Source organism: Pituophis catenifer, unplaced genomic scaffold (genome assembly GCF_029215685.1).
Source record: "Pituophis catenifer annectens isolate HBS135680 unplaced genomic scaffold, rPitCat1.0.hap2 SCAF_11, whole genome shotgun sequence".
In the NCBI taxonomy this organism is placed as follows: domain Eukaryota; kingdom Metazoa; phylum Chordata; class Lepidosauria; order Squamata; family Colubridae; genus Pituophis; species Pituophis catenifer.
The window spans coordinates 14,214,353-14,234,781 of record NW_027256891.1 but is presented as its reverse complement, the minus strand read 5'-3'; the positions used below and the strand labels follow the sequence as shown (position 1 = coordinate 14,234,781).

General features: G+C 44.7%; 1 protein-coding gene across 1 annotated transcript in view; it reads right to left on the bottom strand.

Moving 5' to 3' along the window:
- Positions 1-20,429, bottom strand: part of LOC139322614 (connector enhancer of kinase suppressor of ras 2-like) — a 403,989-nt gene that overhangs the window by 48,869 nt on the left and 334,691 nt on the right. The window contains exon 15 of the mRNA XM_070951763.1: positions 10,777-10,808. Within this exon, the coding sequence (XP_070807864.1) occupies positions 10,777-10,808 (32 nt within the window). The remainder of the gene's footprint in view (positions 1-10,776; positions 10,809-20,429) is intronic.

Sequence of the window (20,429 nt, the reverse complement as noted above, 5' to 3'; positions counted from 1 at the left end):
AACGATCAGCTGGCCGGCGCGCATGCTCATGCAGAAAAACGGAAGACCAGTTTTTCCAGTTTCCAGCACTACCACATGCAAAAAGACCAGCAGATTGTCGTGCATGCATGCGCGCCAGAAACCTGGAAGAAAAACAGGTGTCGTCATGTGTGCAACATGGCTCTGCGTGCTACTTTGGTCACGCGTGCCAGTGGTGGGTTGCTCTCGGTTCTGTCCGGTTCATTAGAACCGGTAGTAAAAGCGGCGGAAGGCTCCGTCCACCTGCCTGGACGTCATAATTGATGATCTGCGCATGTGCAGAAGCTTCTGCACATGTGCACGCCCCCATAGTAGTAAAGGTAAGTAGTAAACCGGTAGTAAAGGTAACCGGTAGTAAAGGTAAGTAGAACCCACCCCTGACGCATTCCATAGGTTTGCCATCACAGTATTAGACTCTCTACCTCTGTTTATACTGCCATGGTTCAATTGCATGAAAAAGAATACTCTTCAACGAAAGACCAAATGAGGGATGTTGCTGACAGCAAGAAACTCTTGGAAGGTGAGTGAGTTGTGTGCATCAGGTAGATTTACAAGGTGTGCTTACAAACCTCACAGTGGTCTGACTGCTATGTTCAAAGTGGGCCACCGTTGCTCATCCGTTGGAGCATCTACCCGGTGACAATCCGACCCAGACTCCAATCCTTTCAAATAAACGCATCAAGGCCTCAGTTAAGGTAAACATTTCCATAATTACTATGCCTGGTTTCTCCTATTTGCACAATTCTAATTAGGGGTGGAAATGGAAAGAATAAAATGACTTGTTTCATTTAAATAACACAGCAGGGGGGCTCGGGGGCTCGGCCTCATTCATAATCCCAGGCGGAGGTTGTTTTGTCTCCACAGCTCCTTGAGAAGGTAATTTACAATTCCCATTAAAGAAATAACACAAGACTGTAGGAAGTCAGGAACAAGATAGCCAGAAACGGTTTTTGTCACTACTCAAGGGCAAGCAAACCTGACTGAAAGGAACACGCAGGTGCTTTGATCGCAAAGATTATACTAAAATTGCAAGAAAATTGCTGCAGGATTGGTGCTGTTATATTGGCTGCAATGACTCAGATGCTTTGGAAGAGCGGATTGAGATAGTGTTGTGACCCGTACACGGCCTGTGCGGCTGGTGGCTAATTCGGACAGCGAGGAGGCTGGGGTGTGGTGCTGCGCCAGCAGCCTGTGCAGATGACATTCGAGTCGGACAATGAGGAGGCTGGAGAAGATGTGGTGCCAGAGGCGGAGATTCAGCCAGGGCCTTCAGAACCTCCAGAAGCTCCCTTAAGTGAAGAGGACGAAGAGGAGGAGCCTCTTCTCGATGCATGGGTGCGCAGAGCTGCCAAAAGGCAGGAGTGGCTCCTCAGGAGGAGGTCTCCTCGAGAGTAAGGCTTGGGGCTAATTGGCCACTCCTTAGCCTATTTAAGGAGGAATGCTGACTGAAGCAATTTGTAGGGAACAACTTCGTTCACTCTCCTTCGTGCCTTGGTCTTCATTCTTTACAAATTGCTTCTGGGTTTTCTGCCAACCATAGTAAGATTAAGATTATTTATTCTTTGGATTTTTGTAGGCTGTTAAGAAAGTTAATTAACAGCCTTTGTTTGGAAAAAAAACCTTATTTAAGTTAGTAAACTAAGGTTTGTACAGACTTTGTGTGTGCTGCGTTCTTTGGGGTCCATAGCTGGGGCAGAACAGATAGGTAGCCAAGGGGAGACCAGCTACCATTTGCATCTTAGGGGGGTGGGAGTCAGGCTCCAAGAACCAAAAAACTAGGGGTGGGTTTCACATAATTTACCTACCGGTTCGCCCAGCACCGAAAATGTGAGCGTGCACGAGTATGCACTACTTCGCTCGCACGTGCTACCTCCATGCATGCACATGGCCTCCGTGCGTGCGCTTTGCTCGCATGCGTGGCTTCCATGCATGCACATGGCTTAAAAACATGGTTAAATAGGACGACAGAGCGCCGAGACGGGTAGGCGGGGGCGGATCCACCCGCAGGTCACTACTACCATGTTAAGTTACTTCCTAGCAGTTTCTTTTGTTGTTCCTCACCTATAGACAGAAATTTTGCCAAGCTAAAGCAACTCTTTGCATCGTTAAATATCTACTCTGAGAACTGTTAAGAAGGAGCCATCTTCACCCTCTTTCTCTCATACAAACTGAGAAAGCTTCACTGTCTCTTGTTCTTCTCCCTTCTGGGAATCCAGACTGCATACCACCACAGTGGACGGGCATTGAAAGACCTCAAGAAGGAATACAATGATGGGAGATTTTTAAAATTATAATTGTCTCACCGTATGCTGAAAATTATAATAACAACGAGTAATGTTAGGACATAGGGACGCAGTGGCTCAGAGGCTAAGACGCTGAGCTTGTCAATCAAAAGGTCGACAGTTCTTGCCAGGCTCAAGGTTGACTCAGCCTTCCATCCTTTCTAAGGTAGGTAAATTGAGGACCCAGTTTGTGGGGGCAATAAGCTGACTTTGTATAAAATATACAATAGTATGAAGGCTATTGCTTAACGCACTGTAAGCCGCCCTGAGTCTCCAGAGAAGGACGGCATATAAATCAAATTTAAAAAACAACAACAACAAAGTTCAGAGAGTACCAAGGACCCCACAGTTCAACCCTGAGCTACAGAGACTCTCTTCCATTGTAGTAGAAGCTATTCTGGTGGTACATTTTTTTTTTAAAAAAAATTGCATTGGCTGGGAAGGAAGGAAGGCTTGAAAGCTTGCTTCTGAAATCTGCAGTTTTTCTTTATCCTGTTTCTGCTTACCCAGACTGTTCTGCCTTACCACAGACTCTCTGAAAGCCAGCCAAGTCTGTCCCATGCTCTGCTTGCATGCTTTCTCCCATCAGAGATCAGGAGAAAAAGGCTACTTAGTCTCAGCTCTGAAGATCCTGAAGACCAAGAGATGACAGCAAAATCAGACCGAAAATGCATATCTCAGCTATGGAAGCTCTACTGGAGAGCAGAGAGAAGCATAGGACATGATGGAGATGAGGAGAGCCCACCAGCTTGTGGAAGGGGAGAGCACGTGACCTTTAAATATCTGGATTGTCTAGCACAATGTGCCCAAACTGGAAGGCGCAGGCACGCCAGAGTGCCTCGGAAACCCGAAAACCAGTTGACTGGCACGCATGCGCATCTCAGAAACCCGACGACCAGTTGGCCGGCACACATGCGTGCCTCGGAAACCTGACAACCAGCTGTCTGGCACACATGCACATCTCGGAAACGAGACAATTAGCTGGCCAGCGTGCATGTGCACCTTGGAAACCCAATGACCAGCTGGCTGAGCTGGGGTGACGGTGCGCGTGCCCACAGAGAGGGTTCTACATGCCACTTCTGGCATAGGTTCGCCCTCATGGGTCTATCATAATTCTGCGATGCTTGCCCATCCTTATAGTGCTTATTCATGTGTGATGAACTTTATTCACACAATGGAACTTTAAGTAGAGCCTACTTCATGACTCCAGTGAGATGTCCATGCCAGTTTCTTGGCAATAAATTGCCTTGCCATGGCCTTCTCCTCAATAGTGTACTCTCTAAAAGATGGGGTTCCTGGATCCTCCGTTCCTTCCTCACACTAACTAACTAACTAACTAACTAACTAACTAACTAACTAACTAACTAACTAACTATTTATTTATTTATTTATAAAATGTATTGGCTGTCCATCTTACCTCAGGGCAACTCTGGGTGGCGTACAGTCAGACATCACTGAGGCATTCTAGTCCAATCCCCTGCTTAAGACATGAGATTTATACCATCCCAGTCAAATGGTTCTCCAATCTATTCTTGAAAACCTCCAGTGATGGAGAACTCACAACCCACAGAAGGCAAGCTATTCCATTCATTCCGTAATTGCTCTCCCTGACGGAAAGTTTCTCCTTTTAAATTGTGAGTTGGATCTCTCTCTGACAAGTTTCCACCAAGTTCTTCTTGTTCTGCCCTCTGGGGCCCTAGAGCAGGGGTCTCTAACCTTGGCAACTTTAAGCCTGGAGGACTTCAACTCCCAGAATTCCCCAGCCAGCTCTGGGGGATTGAAGTCCACCAGGCTTAAAGTTGTCAAGGTTGGAGACCCCTGTCCCAGAGAATGCGTCAATCCCCTCTACTCTGTGATGGGTCTAGGACAACTTGCTATGGCCAACTTGCTGCAACCGACTCGCTGCAGCCAACTCACCACAGAACAGCTCGCCATGGGACAAGAGTTACACACTAATATCGAAGAAATGGTGGAATGGAACCATTAAAGAAAGGATGCGGAAGGAGGGACAAAATGGAATGTGAATGACAAAAACTAAAAAAATAAAATAAAAGTAAAATTATTTTAAATACTTAAATTGAATTGTTGAATTGTCCCGCAGCAAGTTGGCCTGTGTTGAGTTGGCCATGGCAAGTTGGCCATGGAGAGTTGGCCACAGTTGAGTTGGCCACGGTGAGTTGGCCATGGGGAACTGGCTGCACAGGTTGTCCCATTCCGTCTGTAGATAGCTCCTTGAGTACTGGAATACAGCTATCTTGTCATGCTGCCCATTCTCTTGATAGGCTAAACAAACCTAGCTTCCCTCAAACACTCATTATAGGGTTAGCCTCCAGAGCCCTTATCATCTTCATTGCTCTTCTCTGCACACTTGCCAGGGTCTCAGCCAGTGGTGGGTTGCCCCCAGTTCGCACTGGCGGGAGGCTCCGCCCACTGACCCCGATGTCATCATAATGCTTCTGCGCATACGCAGAAGAGCGCACGGCCCCGTTGCGAACCGGTAATAAAGGTAAGTAGAACCCACCCCTAGTCTCAACATCTTTTTTATGTCGTGGTGACCCAATCTGGATGCAGTATTTTAAGTGTGGCCTCACCAGTGTGGTATAAAGTGGCAGAGGTGGTCCTTGACTTACAAGAGTCCGTTTAGTGATTGTTCAAAGTTACAACAGCACTGAAAACAGTGACTTATGACCTTTCTTCACACTTCCAACTATTGCAACATCTCTATGATCACACCATCAAAGTTTGGATGATTTATTTATTTATTTATTTATTTATTTATTTGTCATATTTCTATGCCGCCCACTCTCCGAGGACTCTGGGCGGCTTACACCAAAGACAGTATACCAAATAGCATATTGCCCCCTAACAATCTGGGTCCTCATTTTACCCACCTCGGAAGGATGGAAGGCTGAGTCAACCTTGAGCCGGTGAGATTTGATCCGCTGATCTGCTGAACTAGCAGTCAGCTGAAGTAGCTGCAGTACTGCACTCTAACCACTGCGCCACCTCGGCTTGGTGACTGGTTTCTATTTATGATGGTTGCAGTGTCCCACGGTCCCCTTTGGCGACCTTCTGACAAACAAAGTCAATGGGGAAGCCAGATTCATTTTACAACCGTGTTACTAATTGAAATGATTCATTTAACAACTGTGGTGAAAAAGGTCATAAAATGGAGCAAAATTCACTAAACAACTCTCTTGCTTAGCCACAGAGATTTTGGGCTCAATCATGGTCGTAAGTCAAGGACTGCCTGTACTGTCACTTCGCCTTCCTGTATGGGTTAAAGGTAAAGGTAAAGGTTCCCCTCGCACATATGTGCTAGCTGTTCCCAACTCTAGAGGGTGGTGCTCATCTCCGTTTCAAAGCCGAAGAGCCAGCGCTGTCCGAAGATTTCTCCGTGGTCATGTGGCCGGTTTGACTAAACACCAAAGGCGCACAGAACGCTGTTACCTTCCCACCAAAGGTGGTCCCTATTTTTCTACTTGCATTTTTTACGTGCTTTCGAACTGCTAGGTTGGCAGAAGCTGGGCCAAGTCACGGGAGCTCACCCCGTTACGCAGCACTAGGGATTCGAACCGCTGAACTGCTGACCTTTCGATCAACAAGCTCAGCATCTTAGCCACTGAGCCACCATGTCCCTAGACTATATGGGTTATGAGAAGGTTATGTGATCAGATAGTAGCTTATCTAGCCTCTTTCCTTTCCTACTGAAGCTAAATTCGGACTTCGCTATCCGATGGCCTTTGCTTCTGTTCCCTTCTGTTCCTTTTGCTTAACGTTCTATCTGACAAAATGCCTGAAGAAACTCAGACGGCTCATCTACTCCCTCGGAGAATTTAAACCTGCCAAGAAATTGGATATAGCCATAAAAGCTAAAACTTGGCCTGACAAACTATCCATCATGGCCTATTTCCCCCCCCTCTTTTCATCTTCTGACACAGAGAGTAAGAAGCCACATCCCTGCCGACAGCCTTCGATCCCAGATGCTTTTCTTTCTGCGTTAATGGATCGAGGATTGGACTGCATTTCACTTAAAAGGAACGACACGGCCGGGGTTTTCTGAAGGACAAGTCGAAAGTCCAAACGCATCACCCTCAAATTTCACTTTTTCACATCTTGCCGAGATGGAAGGTGAGCAGTAAATGAAATATCCTGCAGAAATAAATGAAATAAGTCCTCGCGGTCAGTTCTCTGGGCATGTCCATGGAGAAATGGCGAAGGTACATGGAATGTGTTTGCCAATCTCGAAAAGATAAAAGATTTCTTTTACAACATATAGAAAGCTGGAATTAATCAGGTGTATCAATACAACCAGGGGGAGAATTGACTCTATTTCTTATTGCTCAGCGTTAAATTTGATTTGATCTTATTTGTGGCTTCTGAACATGAGAACTTACACACATGTTTCCTAATACATGCCTTGATGCAGTTTAGCATAACATACACAACATTGTAACACAGCAATAACAATAGCATTTAGACTTATATACCGCTTCACAGTGCTTTACTGCCCCCTCTAAGCGGTTTACAGAGTCAGCTGCTTGCCTTCAACAATCTGGGTCCTTATTTTACCAACCTCAGAAGGATGGATGGCTGAGTCAACTTTGAGCTGGTCAAGATCGAACTGCTGGCAGGTGGAAGAATTAGCCTGCAATACTGCATTCTAACCACTGGGAAGGAAGGAAGGAAGGGTGGGTGGGAGGGAGGGAGGGAGGGAGGGAAAGACAGAAGAAAACTGGAATGAAAAAGAAAAAGAGAAAAAGAGAAAAAGAGAAAAAGAGAAAAAGAGAAAAAGAGGAAGGAAGGAAGGAAGGAAGGAAGGAAGGAAGGAAGGAAGGAAGGGCAATAACATGTAGACTTATATACCACTTCACAGTGCTTTACAGCCTTCTCTAAGTGGTTTACAGAGTCAGCCTCTTGCCCCCAACATACTGGGTCCTCCTTTTACCAACCTCAGAAAGATGGAAGGATTAATCAACCTTGAGCCGGTCAGGATCGAATTGCTGGCAGTGGAATGCAGAGTTTGCCTGCAATACTGCATTCTAACCACTGCGCCACCACGGCTCACGGCATGCCATGTCTTTATTTCATTTATTTGGTTGTTAAATTTACATGCCACCTATCTCGCTGTGGGGGCTGCTCCAGGCAGCTTACAACAATAAAGAGGAAGAAATGAAAAGAGTGTAAAGAGAACAGAAGGAAGATAATAAAACATTAATAGAACTGCATGACTACCAAAAAAGAAAGATACTTGGGTAGAGAGCAGAGAACAAGGGGGGAGGGGGTAGCAGGAGTGGGCTGCTGGCCGTTCGCAGTGGTTCAGGAGAACCTCTAGCTAAGATTCTGTGCAGTTTGGAGAACCCCCAAATCCTACTCCTGACTGGCCCTGCCCACCCCACCCCTCCCCTCCCCTCCCCGGAGTCCCCACACGGCCTGTTTTGGATGCAGGTAGGTGCAGGGTGCATGTGGAGACTTGGGGAGGGTGAAAAATGGGCCTACTGGAAGTTCGGGAAGGCCTCCAGAGGGCCTCCGGAGCCTGGGGAGGCTGTTTTCGCCCTCCTGGAGGCTTGAGAAAAGCCTCTGGAGCCCGGGGAGGGCAAAAACATCCCCCCCCCACCATGGTGCAGGAGGCCGACTAGGCCACGCCCATCATGGCCACGCCCACCCAGCAACCGGGCAGAGAACCCCTTGCTAAAATTTTTGAAGCCCACGCCTGGGGGGGAGGGGGGGTAAGTCTGCCATCAATTTAGCAGCCACTTCCAGCAAATATATATTTAGTACATTATAAATAAATTGTGAATGAACTGATTTACTAGAATAGATGCTAACATGGTCATATACTGGGTAAACGGGCTGGTATATATTGTATTATACTTTTCTTAATGGAGCCATTTAAAAATAAAACACACTTAAAATGAGCAAATTGGACAAAGGTGATGGATAGCATTTTGCTTTGAGTGCTAATTCTGGAACTCTGCACTAGACGGGTTCCAGCTAAAATGTACATTGAACTATTTCTTTCTCACAAAAGTTTCTGAAATATTTATGATCCCTAATGGAGCTCAAGCTTTTGCAAGGCCAGTAAGTTCTGTTCTTGCTAAGAAAAAAAAATTACTGCTGAATGTTTCACTCGTCTTTAAGGATCAGTCCATAAGAAAAAGGACACCGATAAGCATATCGATATGCCTGACTAGGTGGCTCAGTGGCTAAGACACTGATCTTGTCGATCAGAAAGGTTGGAGGTTCGAATCCCTAGTACAAGTCTCCTGTGTGAACAGGGGGTTGGACTAGATGATCTCCAAGGTCCCTTCCACCTCTGTTACTGTTACTAGATGCAACTAAGACCAAGAGAAGGTCTTGGTGTGGCTTGATTATTGTTAGCGTTCCACTTGCTGGAATGGAAAAAATGCCAATGACCAGCACTGCTATTTTCTGATGCAAAAATGGATATTTTCCCATTTCAAAAAATGCTCCCTTACCACCCAGTGTTCGTTTCAGCACATTTCTCCAAGTTTATGTCAAAAGCAAGAGAGCTTTGCATAAATGTCAATTGGGGATTCTCAGTCATCCAGGTCACCGTTGTCCCAAAGCGTAACTGGTCTTGGGTTTTTAATCCCTTGAAACGTTTTCCTTCTCATCCAAGAAGCTTCTTCAGTTCTGAATCAGTTCAGTCAGAACTGAGGAAACTTCTTGGATGTGAAGCGAAAGGTCTTCAAGGAAAAAAACAAGAAAGTCCAGTTGCCTTTTGAAAAAACTCCTTTGGGACAACTTTACGTGAATTTTTCTGATCTTTGGAAAACTTTAGTTACAAATCCAAAATCAATCCTGAAAGAAGGTGAGGCATTACAGACTAGATAACTTAACTTCTGATATCTAAACTGATACATACATACATACATACATACATACATACATACATACATACATGATGTCAGCATTTCAAGCTGCATTTACTCTAGTGCTGACATAAGAAGGAGAAGCGGAGGCGTCTGGAAAGGGACGCTTGATTTTCACCTACTTATTTTCCCTGGAGATAATATCCCCTAGGAGATGGGATGGGAGGGGGGAAATTCCTTTGAGCTGGAGCAGTAGATTAGGGGTAGAGTGACTTGGAAGATGGCCAATGAGTGCAGAGGAGTGGGGAAAGGAAAGGGAGGGTTGTGGGTCAGGAAGTCAGTGTTGGCTACGATGGAGTCGGAATTAGAATGTCGTGCTTAATAAATGGGAGTTTTTCATCAAAGACTTTGAAATGCAATTTATTTGAGATGACCTCGAAACCTGACACACACACACATACATACATACATACATACATACATGTTACATTATGGAATAAACATCTGATATATATGTTACATAATAGAAATCATAATGTCTCTCTCTCTTTCTATGTATGTGTGTATGCCTACGTGTGTGTGGAAAAGTTCTAAGGAAAACTTGTGCGCATTTCCGTACATCAAGATATTTCTCCCCTAACTATTGGGACCCTAGTTAACCCGACAAAAACATTAGGATGAAAAAAAGATATAATAATATTTGCATGGAGTTCTATTTCAAGAATTTAAATTTATTTATTGACTAGATCTATAAGGCTACCTAACTGAAATAACTTCTCTCTGAAGGGTATAAAACAGAAAAACAAATAATAAATCACGGGGGGAAAAACCCCCCAAATATGCTAAAACAAATACTTTATATAAATATTAAAATAGAGTACAAAATATAAAACAACATCCAAGTACAGTAATAAAATCAACTGAAGTGTGCAGATTGCCGGAATGAAATGCTTTAGCCGAGATTTTTAGAATATTACGGTGTAAAAAATCCATGTAGACCTTGGATCCAAAGTCAGTTAGTCAACAGTTGTTCCCACAAAGAACAAATCATGATTTAAACTTGCCATAGATTTCAATTGGTGCAAAACTTTTCTAATCTAGTCTAGCCTAACCTAGCCTAGTCCAGTCCAGTCCAGTCCAGTCCAGTCCAGTCCAGTCCAATCCAATCCAATCCAATCCAATCTAGTAATCCAAGTGTTTGTCCTGGATACAGATTTTATTAGATCAAAGTCGATGAAAGCCTCAATAAATTCAAGTCCCTGTTAAAGCATTGGGACTTGTTTTAGTTACCCCTCTGAAAACAGAAACAGTTGACAAAAAGTCAAGAGAAAATGAAAATGAATCTTCGTTTTACTTTGCAATTGCAGATTTTGGTTCTGTTTCAAAATTATGTTCCCATTACATGGCTTTCTATCACAGTTTCTCTCATGCCATTTTTTTTCGTTTTCACGCAAACCTCTCCAAACCCGGAGAGGTTCGTGAAAGCCATTCATTATTTCCTAGCTACGATTTGGCAAAACGAGATCAGCTTCGCAAGTAACAAAAGTTCTCAAGGACTCCAATCGAGGGCCAGATTGTCAAAGCCTTCATTAGCATTGCTGTCTAAAAATAAAAATTAAAAAAATAAACAGTTGGCTTACCTTTCAGAATCTCCGGCAGTGTCTGCTGTTCTCTGCAGAAAGGAAGAAGGGAAAGAAGAAGAAGAAAAAAAAAAAGAAGAAGAAGTGACGTTTAGCATTTGGGGTTTTAAGATGACAACGTATACAGGAAAGCAAAATTTCCCAATGCGATTAACACTGAAAGTAATGTTACTCACCACCCTGAGTAGCAACTCAGCATTTCAAAGGGGATGATAACTTAATGCTTGCACCCACTTTATATAATGGTGCTAAAAGTTAAAAAGCACTTCTGAATTTGCAAGGATGGAATGCATTGATGGGACAAAGATTAAAATTCTTTTTTTCCCCAAAGCAATAGTTTGGAACTCCTTTAGCACAGCATTTCTTCTTAACTTTTAATCCAGTATAGAGCAGTAAAATGCAACAGGCTGAAAAACAAGTTCAGGAAATCTGAATATAGGCTTTCTTAAGAGTTTATATTTATTTTATAACTGCGAGGTAGACATTTGCTTAGCTGGGGACACCTGCAGGAAGTCCTCGACTTATGACCACAATTGAGTCAAATCAAATCAAATCAAATCAAATCAAATCAAATCAAATCAAATCAAGTCAAATCAAGTTTATTAAAGTCAAAGACCAGAGACCAGAACAAATAAAAAACACTCAAGGAATACCCAGTTAAAAATGCTAGAATAAAATAATAAACAACAGATAAAATTTATATTGATTTGATTTGACTTGAATTGAGTCCAACATTTCTGTTGTTTAATGGAGTTTCACCCCATTTTACGACCTTTTTTGCCATAGTTGTTTAAGTGAATCACCGCAATCGTTAAGTGGGTAACCCGGTTGTTAAGTGAATCTGTCTTCCCCGTTGACTTTGCTTGTCAGAAGGTCTCAAAAGGGGATCACATGACCCCGGGACACTGCAACCATCATAAATACGAGTCAGTTGCTAATCATCTGAATTTTGATCATGTGACTATGGGGATGTTGCAACCGTCATAAATATGAACCAGCTGCTAAGCGATTGAAATTTGATCACATGACCATGGGGCTGTTACAATGGTCGTAAGTGTGAAAAAAAACACTTTTTCAATGCCGTTGTAACATTGAAAGTTACTAACTGAACTGTTTTAAGTTGAGGACTACTGTTCTGACCTTGGCTTCCTTTATCTCCCTTGACATGCTGCCAAAGACCTAATTGGCAATTAGCTTTGCAAGGCCACACGGAGCACAGAGTCAAAACGGAGCTTCAGAATTTAAACCGACCAGGACGAACAAAGTTGCCCTCTCTGCCTCTGACACAGAGCCCTCTTTCCCCAGACTCCAGGACTGGCCCATGTTCCTCCCCAACCTCCTCACTGTCTGACTCTGCAGACCCTCGGCAGACCACAACAACTACCTATAGTCAGTCCACTCCAGAGGTGGGTTTCAGCAGCTTCTGACCAGTTCTGGACAACCAGTAGCGGAAATTTTGAGTAGTTCAGAAAACTGGTAGTAAAAATTCTGACTGGCCCCGCCCCATCTATTCTCTGCCTCTCAAGTCCCAGCTGATCAGGAGGAAATGTGGATTTTGCAGTATCCTTCCCCTGGATTGGGGAGGAAATGGAGATTTTAACAGTATCCTTCCCCTGGAGTGGGATGGGAATGGAGATTTTACAGTATCCTTCCCCTGCCATGCCCACCAAGCCATGCCACGCCCACCAAGCCATGCCACGCCCACCAAGCCATGCCACACCCACCAAGCCACACCCACAGAACCGGTAGTAAAAAATTTTGAAACCCTCCACGGGTCCACTCGTATTGGGAGAAAAAGATAAATATTACATCAGATTTGCTAAGATACAGTAAATATAATTGAAGATAGAAACTTAATATTAACACTGTTTCCTTCTTGTTTTGTTTGCCTCGGTCTCCCTGGGCTCTAATGTTGCCGCAGAATGTTCACAGCATGCCAATTACAAAGGAAAAAGGATCATTTACCAAATGGAGACAATATATCCCATTGGCTTTAGAAAGTCACCCAATTATTTTAATAGGACCTGGTTGCGCATCTCAATATTTTTGTACCTCCCCGGCACATTTATAGATGGATGAGATGTTGTGTATCAATGTCCTTTCTGGGACTTGCATGCATGTTTCTCTAGCGCTAATGAGAGACCATGTTTTTTTTCTGGCAAGGATGAAACCCGGGGCTGAAAAATTGGCCGGAGGAAACGTCTTGGTAGGTCGTGACGTTTTCTGTAGCTGTGAGACTTCTGAAGGAGGACGCACTCGCTCGTTCTTTGCGAGTTCAGCAGGCAGGAAAACGATGCCGCCTTGAAGCCAACTCAACAGCTTGAAGCCCCCAGCCGATACGCTCCGAAATTGTGTCGTACCATTTGTCTGTTTGCAAACATTGCTTAAAGAGTGTGAACGATTTGAGATCCGCAGTCTGGAACTTTGGCACGTCAGTCATTAGCAGACGACAACCGCGAGCGAGAAGGGACCTTGATGCTTTCATACTGTAAATTTCACATTTGTTATCTCTGCTGCAATTATTATTTTTCTTCTTCTTCTCTCTCTCTCTCTAATTTGGGGCATATGGCTGCTAAGTACATTCAGGGAAATGTTACGCCCTAACTTGGAAATATCTTTTTTCTCTCTCTCTCTTAAGGCTAAATATGCCTGCTGAGCCATTTATTTATTTATTTATTTATTTATTTATTTATTTATTTATTTATTTATTTATTTATTTATTTATTTATTTATTTATTTATTTATTTATTTATTTATTTATTATTTAAATTTGTATACCGCCCTTCTCCCGAAGGACTCAGGGCGGTGAACAGCCAAAATTTAAAACACATACAGTATAAAAATTAAAAAGAATTAAAAAGAATTAAATCAGTTTGGCTTCCCTAAATTTTAAAACCCTTTCCCCATAAAATAACCCATTAAAATTTTAAGCCAGCCCGGCTTGCTGGAATAAGAAGGTATTTAATGCTCGGCGGAAAGTACGGAGGTCCGGGATCAGTCGTATTCCTGGGGGTAGCTCGTTCCAGAGGGCGCGTGCCCCCACAGAGGAGGCTCTCCCCCTGGGAGTTGTCAGTCGACATTGCTTGACCGACGGCACCCTGAGGAGACCCTCTCTGTGGAAGCGAATTGACCGGTGGGAGGTTATCGGTGGCAGAAGGTGGTCTTATAAGTACCCGGGCCCTAAGCCATCGAGCGCTTTAAAGATGAGAACCAATACCTTGAAGCGCACCCGGAAGACCACCGGGAGCTAGTGCAGCTCGCGCAGGAGAGGTGTTACATGGGAGCACCATGTTGCCTCCATAATTACCCGCGCGGCCGGATTCTGGACCAGCTGGAGCCTCCGGGTGCTCCTCAAGGGGAGCTCCATGTAGAGAGCATTGCAGTAGTCCAGGCGAGAAGTGACGAGGGCGTGAGTTACCGTGCATAAGGAGTCCCGATCCAGAAAGGGCCGCAACTGGTGTATCAGGCGAACCTAATAAAAAGCCCCCCTGGCCACGGCCGTATCTGTGGGCACACGAGCATTGACCTAGTTCAGCTCCAGCGTGCTTGTGCGCACCAGCCACCTGATTTTTGGGCCTTCCGGGCCCACTGGAAGTCGGGGAAAAGGCTGTTTCTGGCCTCTGGAGAGCCTCTGGTGGGGTGGAGAAGGCTGTTTTCGCCCTCCCCAGGCTCCAAGAAAGCCTCTGGAGCCTGGGGAGAGCGAAAAAAAGGCCTACCAGGACCACTGTGCCATCATGTGCCAAAAGTGGGAGAAGTGCGGGAGGGTTTGCATGTGCATGCGTGGTGGGGGCAGGGGACGATCCCCCCGCATGACCCCTGCTTTTGGCATATGACGGCAAAAAGGTTAGCCATCACTGTTGTAGGTTGTATTGATATGATCCTTCTCATCTTTCCTAATACCTTCCCCTGTTGGTATCGATGATTTATCCTTTGTTATTTATGTATTTATGTATTTATTTATGTAATTTATGATTAATGATTGTAACTGTGATATATATTACCTATCACTTTATTGTTTGTATGTACACTGGGAGCTTATGCACCGGAGACAAATTCTTTGTGTGTCTAATCAGACTTGGCCAATAAAGAATCCTATTCTGTCCTGTCCTGTCCTGTCCTGTCCCGTCCCGTCCCGTCCCCTCCCCTCCCCTCCCCTCCCTCCCCTCCCCTCCTCTCCCCTCCCCTCCCCTCCCCTCCCCTCCCATCCAGCGGTGGGTTTTGAATAATGTTACTACTGGTTCGCCGCATGCGTGCACATTCGCTTCATGCATGCGTATGTCCGGTTTCCACACGCGCCTGCCTTCCACGCATGCGCCCGGCCTCAAAAATGTGCCTAAATAGGATGGCATAGAGCTGGGGTGGGCCCACCTGCGATTTCTGCTACTGGTTCGGGCAAACCGGTCCAAACCAGCTGAATACCTCATCTCATCCCATCCCATCCCATCCCATCCCATCCCATCCCATTTATTTATTTATTTATTTATTTATTTATTTATTTATTTATTTATTTATTTATTTATTTATTAAATTTCTATACCGCCCTTCTCCAAATAGGACTCAGGGCGGTGCACAGCCAAGGTAAAAACAGAGCATACAAAATTTAAAAACAGTATTTAAATAATTAAATATTTTGGCCGTAAATTAAAACAACCCAATTTAAAATCAATTTAAAATTCCCAGACTATGGCTCCAGATTGTTCTGTTCTGTTCTGTTCTGTTCTGTTCTGTTCTGTTCTGTTCTGTTCTGTTCTGTTCTACTCTACTCTACTCTACTCTACTCTACTCTACTCTACTCTACTCTACTCTACTCTACTCTACTCTATCCTCTGTTCTACTCTACTCTACTCTACTCTACTCTACTCTACTCTACTCTACTCTACTCTACTCTACTCTATTCTTTCTTGCAAAGAAAAAAGGGGAATTTTGATTGTCTTTCCCAGTTGTGTTTGCACAGGGGTTAAAAAAACTTCAATATAGTAAATAGTCTCAGATCTGCTTCCTTGGATTGGAGAGATTCCTTGTTTTCTCCTTAGATGTGAACATATAGGACAACTTCCTAAGCACATTAAATATGCTACAATTGAACACCTTTTCCCTGACTAGAAAAAAAAAAAAAAATAGCCAGCATTAGAAATTCAGAATTCAATTGATTAAAATGGAATTCCTAATATCGCTCACGTTCTATTTCAAGAGTTATCATTAATAGAGACCCCCAGGAGCCTCCATATTTTACAAAAGGCTGAAAATGGCTGTCAGCATCTTGATATGTTATTAGCTTAGCCATCATTAATTTAACTGCTTATAGTTTCCATCTTCCAAAACCAATTTGTTCTTGGGATGAAGCAGAGGGAAGATGAGAAGTTATAATGAATGAGATCGTTGGCTCATTTAAGCAAAACATTGGTGAGCAGATTCTCCAGGGTCTTAAACAGAGATTTTTTTTCCAGGATTACTTGAAGATGCTGGGGATTAAATTTAGGACCTTCCACCACTCGGCTATGAATTCTCCCTAACATATCTGGAGAAACACACCTTAGGACTGCTTGAAACCATCAGGGTTGTAGATAGTGGTGTAGGAGGACAGGCGGAGGTGGAGTCAAAAGGGGAATAAGCCTAGAATCATTAAGTTCCCACAAGCAGTCCATGTCCAAGCTCTCTTTAATTCTGTTAACTGTTATCCAGAATCAATTTAGTGCTGACTGTTACTTGACAAGTTTAATGTCAGGTCTGAAGAATCAGGACCACACATTAACTTCTAATGAAGTTGATTTATTGCTCATGGCTGTACACAACAATCTAGTCAACTAAGGTTCAGCATTAATTGGCCCTAAACTGGCAAGAAAACAACCAAGCTCATTTCAGCTATAAATTACAAATATTCTCAGGGGTGGGCTTCAAAAATTTTAGCAAGGGGTTCGCTACCAGGTTGCTGGGTGGGTGTGGCCATGGTGGGTGTGGCCTAATCAGCCTCCTGCACCATGGCAGGGAGGGGGCATTTTTGTCCTTCCCGGGTTCCAGAGGCTTTCTTTGAGCCTCCGGGATGGTGAAAATGGCCTCCCCAGGCTCCGGAGGCCCTCTGGAGGCCGGAAACGGGCCCGTTTCTGGCTTTCCCAAACATCCAGTAGGCCTGTTTTTCATCCTCCCTGAGCCTCCATATGTGCCCTGCACTTATCTACATCCAAAGCGGGCCACCTGGGGACTCCTGGGAGGGGCAGGGTTGGTGGGGCCAGCCAGGAGTGGGATTTGGGGGTTCTCCAAACTGCACAGAATCTTAGCTAGAGGTTCTCCCGAACCCCTGTGAAACCCCAGCAGCCCATCCCTGAATATTCTCCTTTATGGACACTTTGCCTAGTATTAAGAAATTCTCCTGTTATTATTTTCCTATCTGCTTGAATGGAAGGGAATTTGCTTTTGAACTTTCTTGGCGTGGAAGAAGTTAATTTTAGTGAATCTGCGGTGCTTTGTGCACTTATTTTAATAACAAGGCAACTAAAGGGTACAAGTGAATGGGCCAGCTTCCATTGTATTTTCACCCCGCCACCTTCTGCAATCTCCCTGTCTTCCAGTAGCTCCTGGAAGAGAAACTATGATGTCTCTGGAGAGTCTCAATCATCCACATTATGGTTGTCCCAAAGGTGTTTTTTTCCAATAGGCAATTGGACTTTCCTGGGGGGTTTTCCCCCTCTTTGAAAACATTTTGCTTCTCTTCCAAGAAACTTCTTCCATTCTAACACAGTTCTAATCAGAACTGGGATCAGTGGTGGGTTTTGTTGTGGCTCCGTTACCTGAGCCTGTGTCATTGGCAGGAGAGGACTCCGAGAGTGAAGGAGAGGAGTTGGCAAGGCCTCCCTCTCCAGGACCCTCCTCTCTGGCAATGCCTTCAGTGTCCGCCGAAGGGCAAGAGATAGGGCCAGGGCCAAGCACGTCCACGCAGCCACAGGTGGACAGTGATGAGGGTAATGAGTCTTGGCTGGATCCTCGGCAGCATCGCAGAGATAAGCACGCGCAACAGAAGAAAAGGCGTGCCAGAGATTAGGCTGAATCACTGGACCACACCCCACAGGATATAAAAGGGAGTGAGGTGGCCATTCAGACTCTGTGATGGACAAAAGTAATTACTATCGAGTCACATTGCATCTCTGGAAACAACATTATCGGCCTTGGATTTATTTTACGAAATGGACAATTCTTTGACTGTGTGTATTTTGTTTATTGAGTAAAAGTTCTTGGCAAGCAGCTACTGGGTTGCTGCCAAGCGTTTTATCGGAAGAATTGGTTGTCTGCCAGTTTATTTAACCCCCGGCTGTCTGTTTGTGTGTGTGTGTGTGAGACGGGGACAGAACAGGTTTCAAATTTTTTTACTACCGGTTCTGTAGGTGTGGCTTGGTGGTGTGGCATTGCTTGGTGGACGTGGCAGGGGAAGGATCCTGCAAAATCTCCATTCTGTACCCACTCCAGGGGAAGTTTACTGCAAAGCCCCCATTTCCTCCTGATCAGCTGGGACTCAGGAGGCAGAGAATAGACGGGGGCAGGGCCAGTCAGAATTTTTATTACCGGTTCTCCGAAGTACTCAAAATTTCCGCTACCGGTTCTCCAGAACTGGTCAGAACCTGCTGAAACCCACCTCTCGGTGGGATTCACTTACCTTCCCTACCGGTTCGCAAATGAAAGCATGCGTGCATGGGCACTTGCTTAGCTCACACGCACCACCTCTGCACATGCGCAGTAGTCGCACATTACGTCTGGGTGGGTGGGCGGAGTCTCCTGCGGTTGCCACTACTGGTTCGCATGATCCGGACAGAACTGGCTGAATCCCACCACTGGTTCTAACTTAGAATTGAAGCTTAGAAGTTTCTTGAATGAGAAGCGAAATGTTTTCAAAGAGAAAGAAACCAAGGAAGTCCAGTTGCCTTTTGGAAAAAGCCCCTTTGGGACAAAAGAAACTATGATGAAACTCTTCCCGTGAGATTTTTTTTGTGTGTGTGGTAAACATAGCTTCAGAAAGACTTTACGGTAATGGAACAACCCAGAAACAGTCCCAACAGAACCTCCCTCGAGCCCCGCTCCCCTAATTAATTAAATTCAGAAAGGTATCAAATAAATTTGAAATGGATCCTTAAGGTATCTGGGAATAAGATAGAAAAACAGAAGCTTCTTCAGTGGGGAATGGAAGCGCTTGAGAAATTGCAACTGAAATTTCAGCACAGCCAAATAATAGGTTGGAAAAGCCATAATTTACAATGAGAACTATAGTTTGAGGTTCTAAACACACAACAGGCAAACTACAGGTTAGGCAAGCCTTCATCTAGCCCTTTCTCTCCGATCTTAGCTTTATATATTCATTCTCGGTCCTTGGTGCAGTCGACTCTAGAGATTACTCAGGGGTTTCGGAGACTTCAGTTTCTCTATGTAGGGACTCCAGTCAGGGGTGGGATTGAAAATTTTTAGCAACCGGTTCGCTGCCTCCTGCACCACGGTGGGGGGGGGGGCATTTTCGCCCTCCCCAGGCTCCAGAGGCTTTCCCTCGAGCCTCCAGGAGGGTGAAAATGGCCTTCCCTGGACACCGGAGCTTGGAGATTGGGCAGCCATTTGTCCAGAACAGTATAGGCAGAGTGGTATTCAGCAGGTTCTGACCAGTTCTGGAGAACCGGTCAGTAGCAGAAATTTTGAGTAGTTCTGGGAACTGGTAAATACCACCTCTGGTATTCTCTGCCTCCCGAGTCCCAGCTGATTGGGAGGAAATGGGGATTTTGCAGTATCCTTCCCCTGGAGTGGGGAGGGAATGGAGATTTTACAGTATCCTTCCTCTGCCATGCCCACCAAGCCACGCCCACCAAACAATGCCACGCCCACTAAGCCACACCCATGGAACTGGAAGTAAAAAATTTTGAATCCCACCACTGAACTGGAGGCCCTCCGGAGGCTGGAAATGGGCCCGTTTCTGGACTTCCTGTACTTCTGGTAGGCCTGTTTTTCACCCTCCCAGGCTCCAGAGGCATACAAAAATGACCGTAACACACACACACATACACACACACTATTCACAGTCCGTCTTTAATACCTAATGGAAAAAAAGAGTCTTGAGAATTTACAAGGTTGATACTACCTGATAACAATCTGTTACAGAATCTCGTTTTGTTTGCTACTTCGGGTAGCACAATTTATTTATTTTATTTTATTTATTTAGTTTGTCAAACATGTACGAGATAACAGGAATAAGTATAAACGTGGATATGAACACAGGAAATGGGTACGAATAAATGGAGACAGTAGGACAGGGACGGTAGGCACTGGAGTCTCCTAAACCCCTGAGTAATCAATCTCTAGAGTCGACTGCACCAAGGACCGAGAATGAATATATAAAGCTAAGATCGGAGAGAAAGGGCTAGATGAAGGCTTGCCTAACCTGTAGTTTGCGTGCTTGTGCACGCCCCTTACAGACCTCTTAGGAATGGGGTAAGGTCAACAGTAGACAGTTTAAGGTTAAAGTTGTGGGGGTTTGAGGATGTAACAACAGAGTCAGGTACCTCCCAGAAGGTAACAAGGAAAACTAGTGAAGGAGAGGATGTGTCGCATCCATGACAATACTGTGGACCAGAACTTACATGCCGTGTCTTGGATAGAAGGAAGTGAACATCTAATAATCTTTTCCA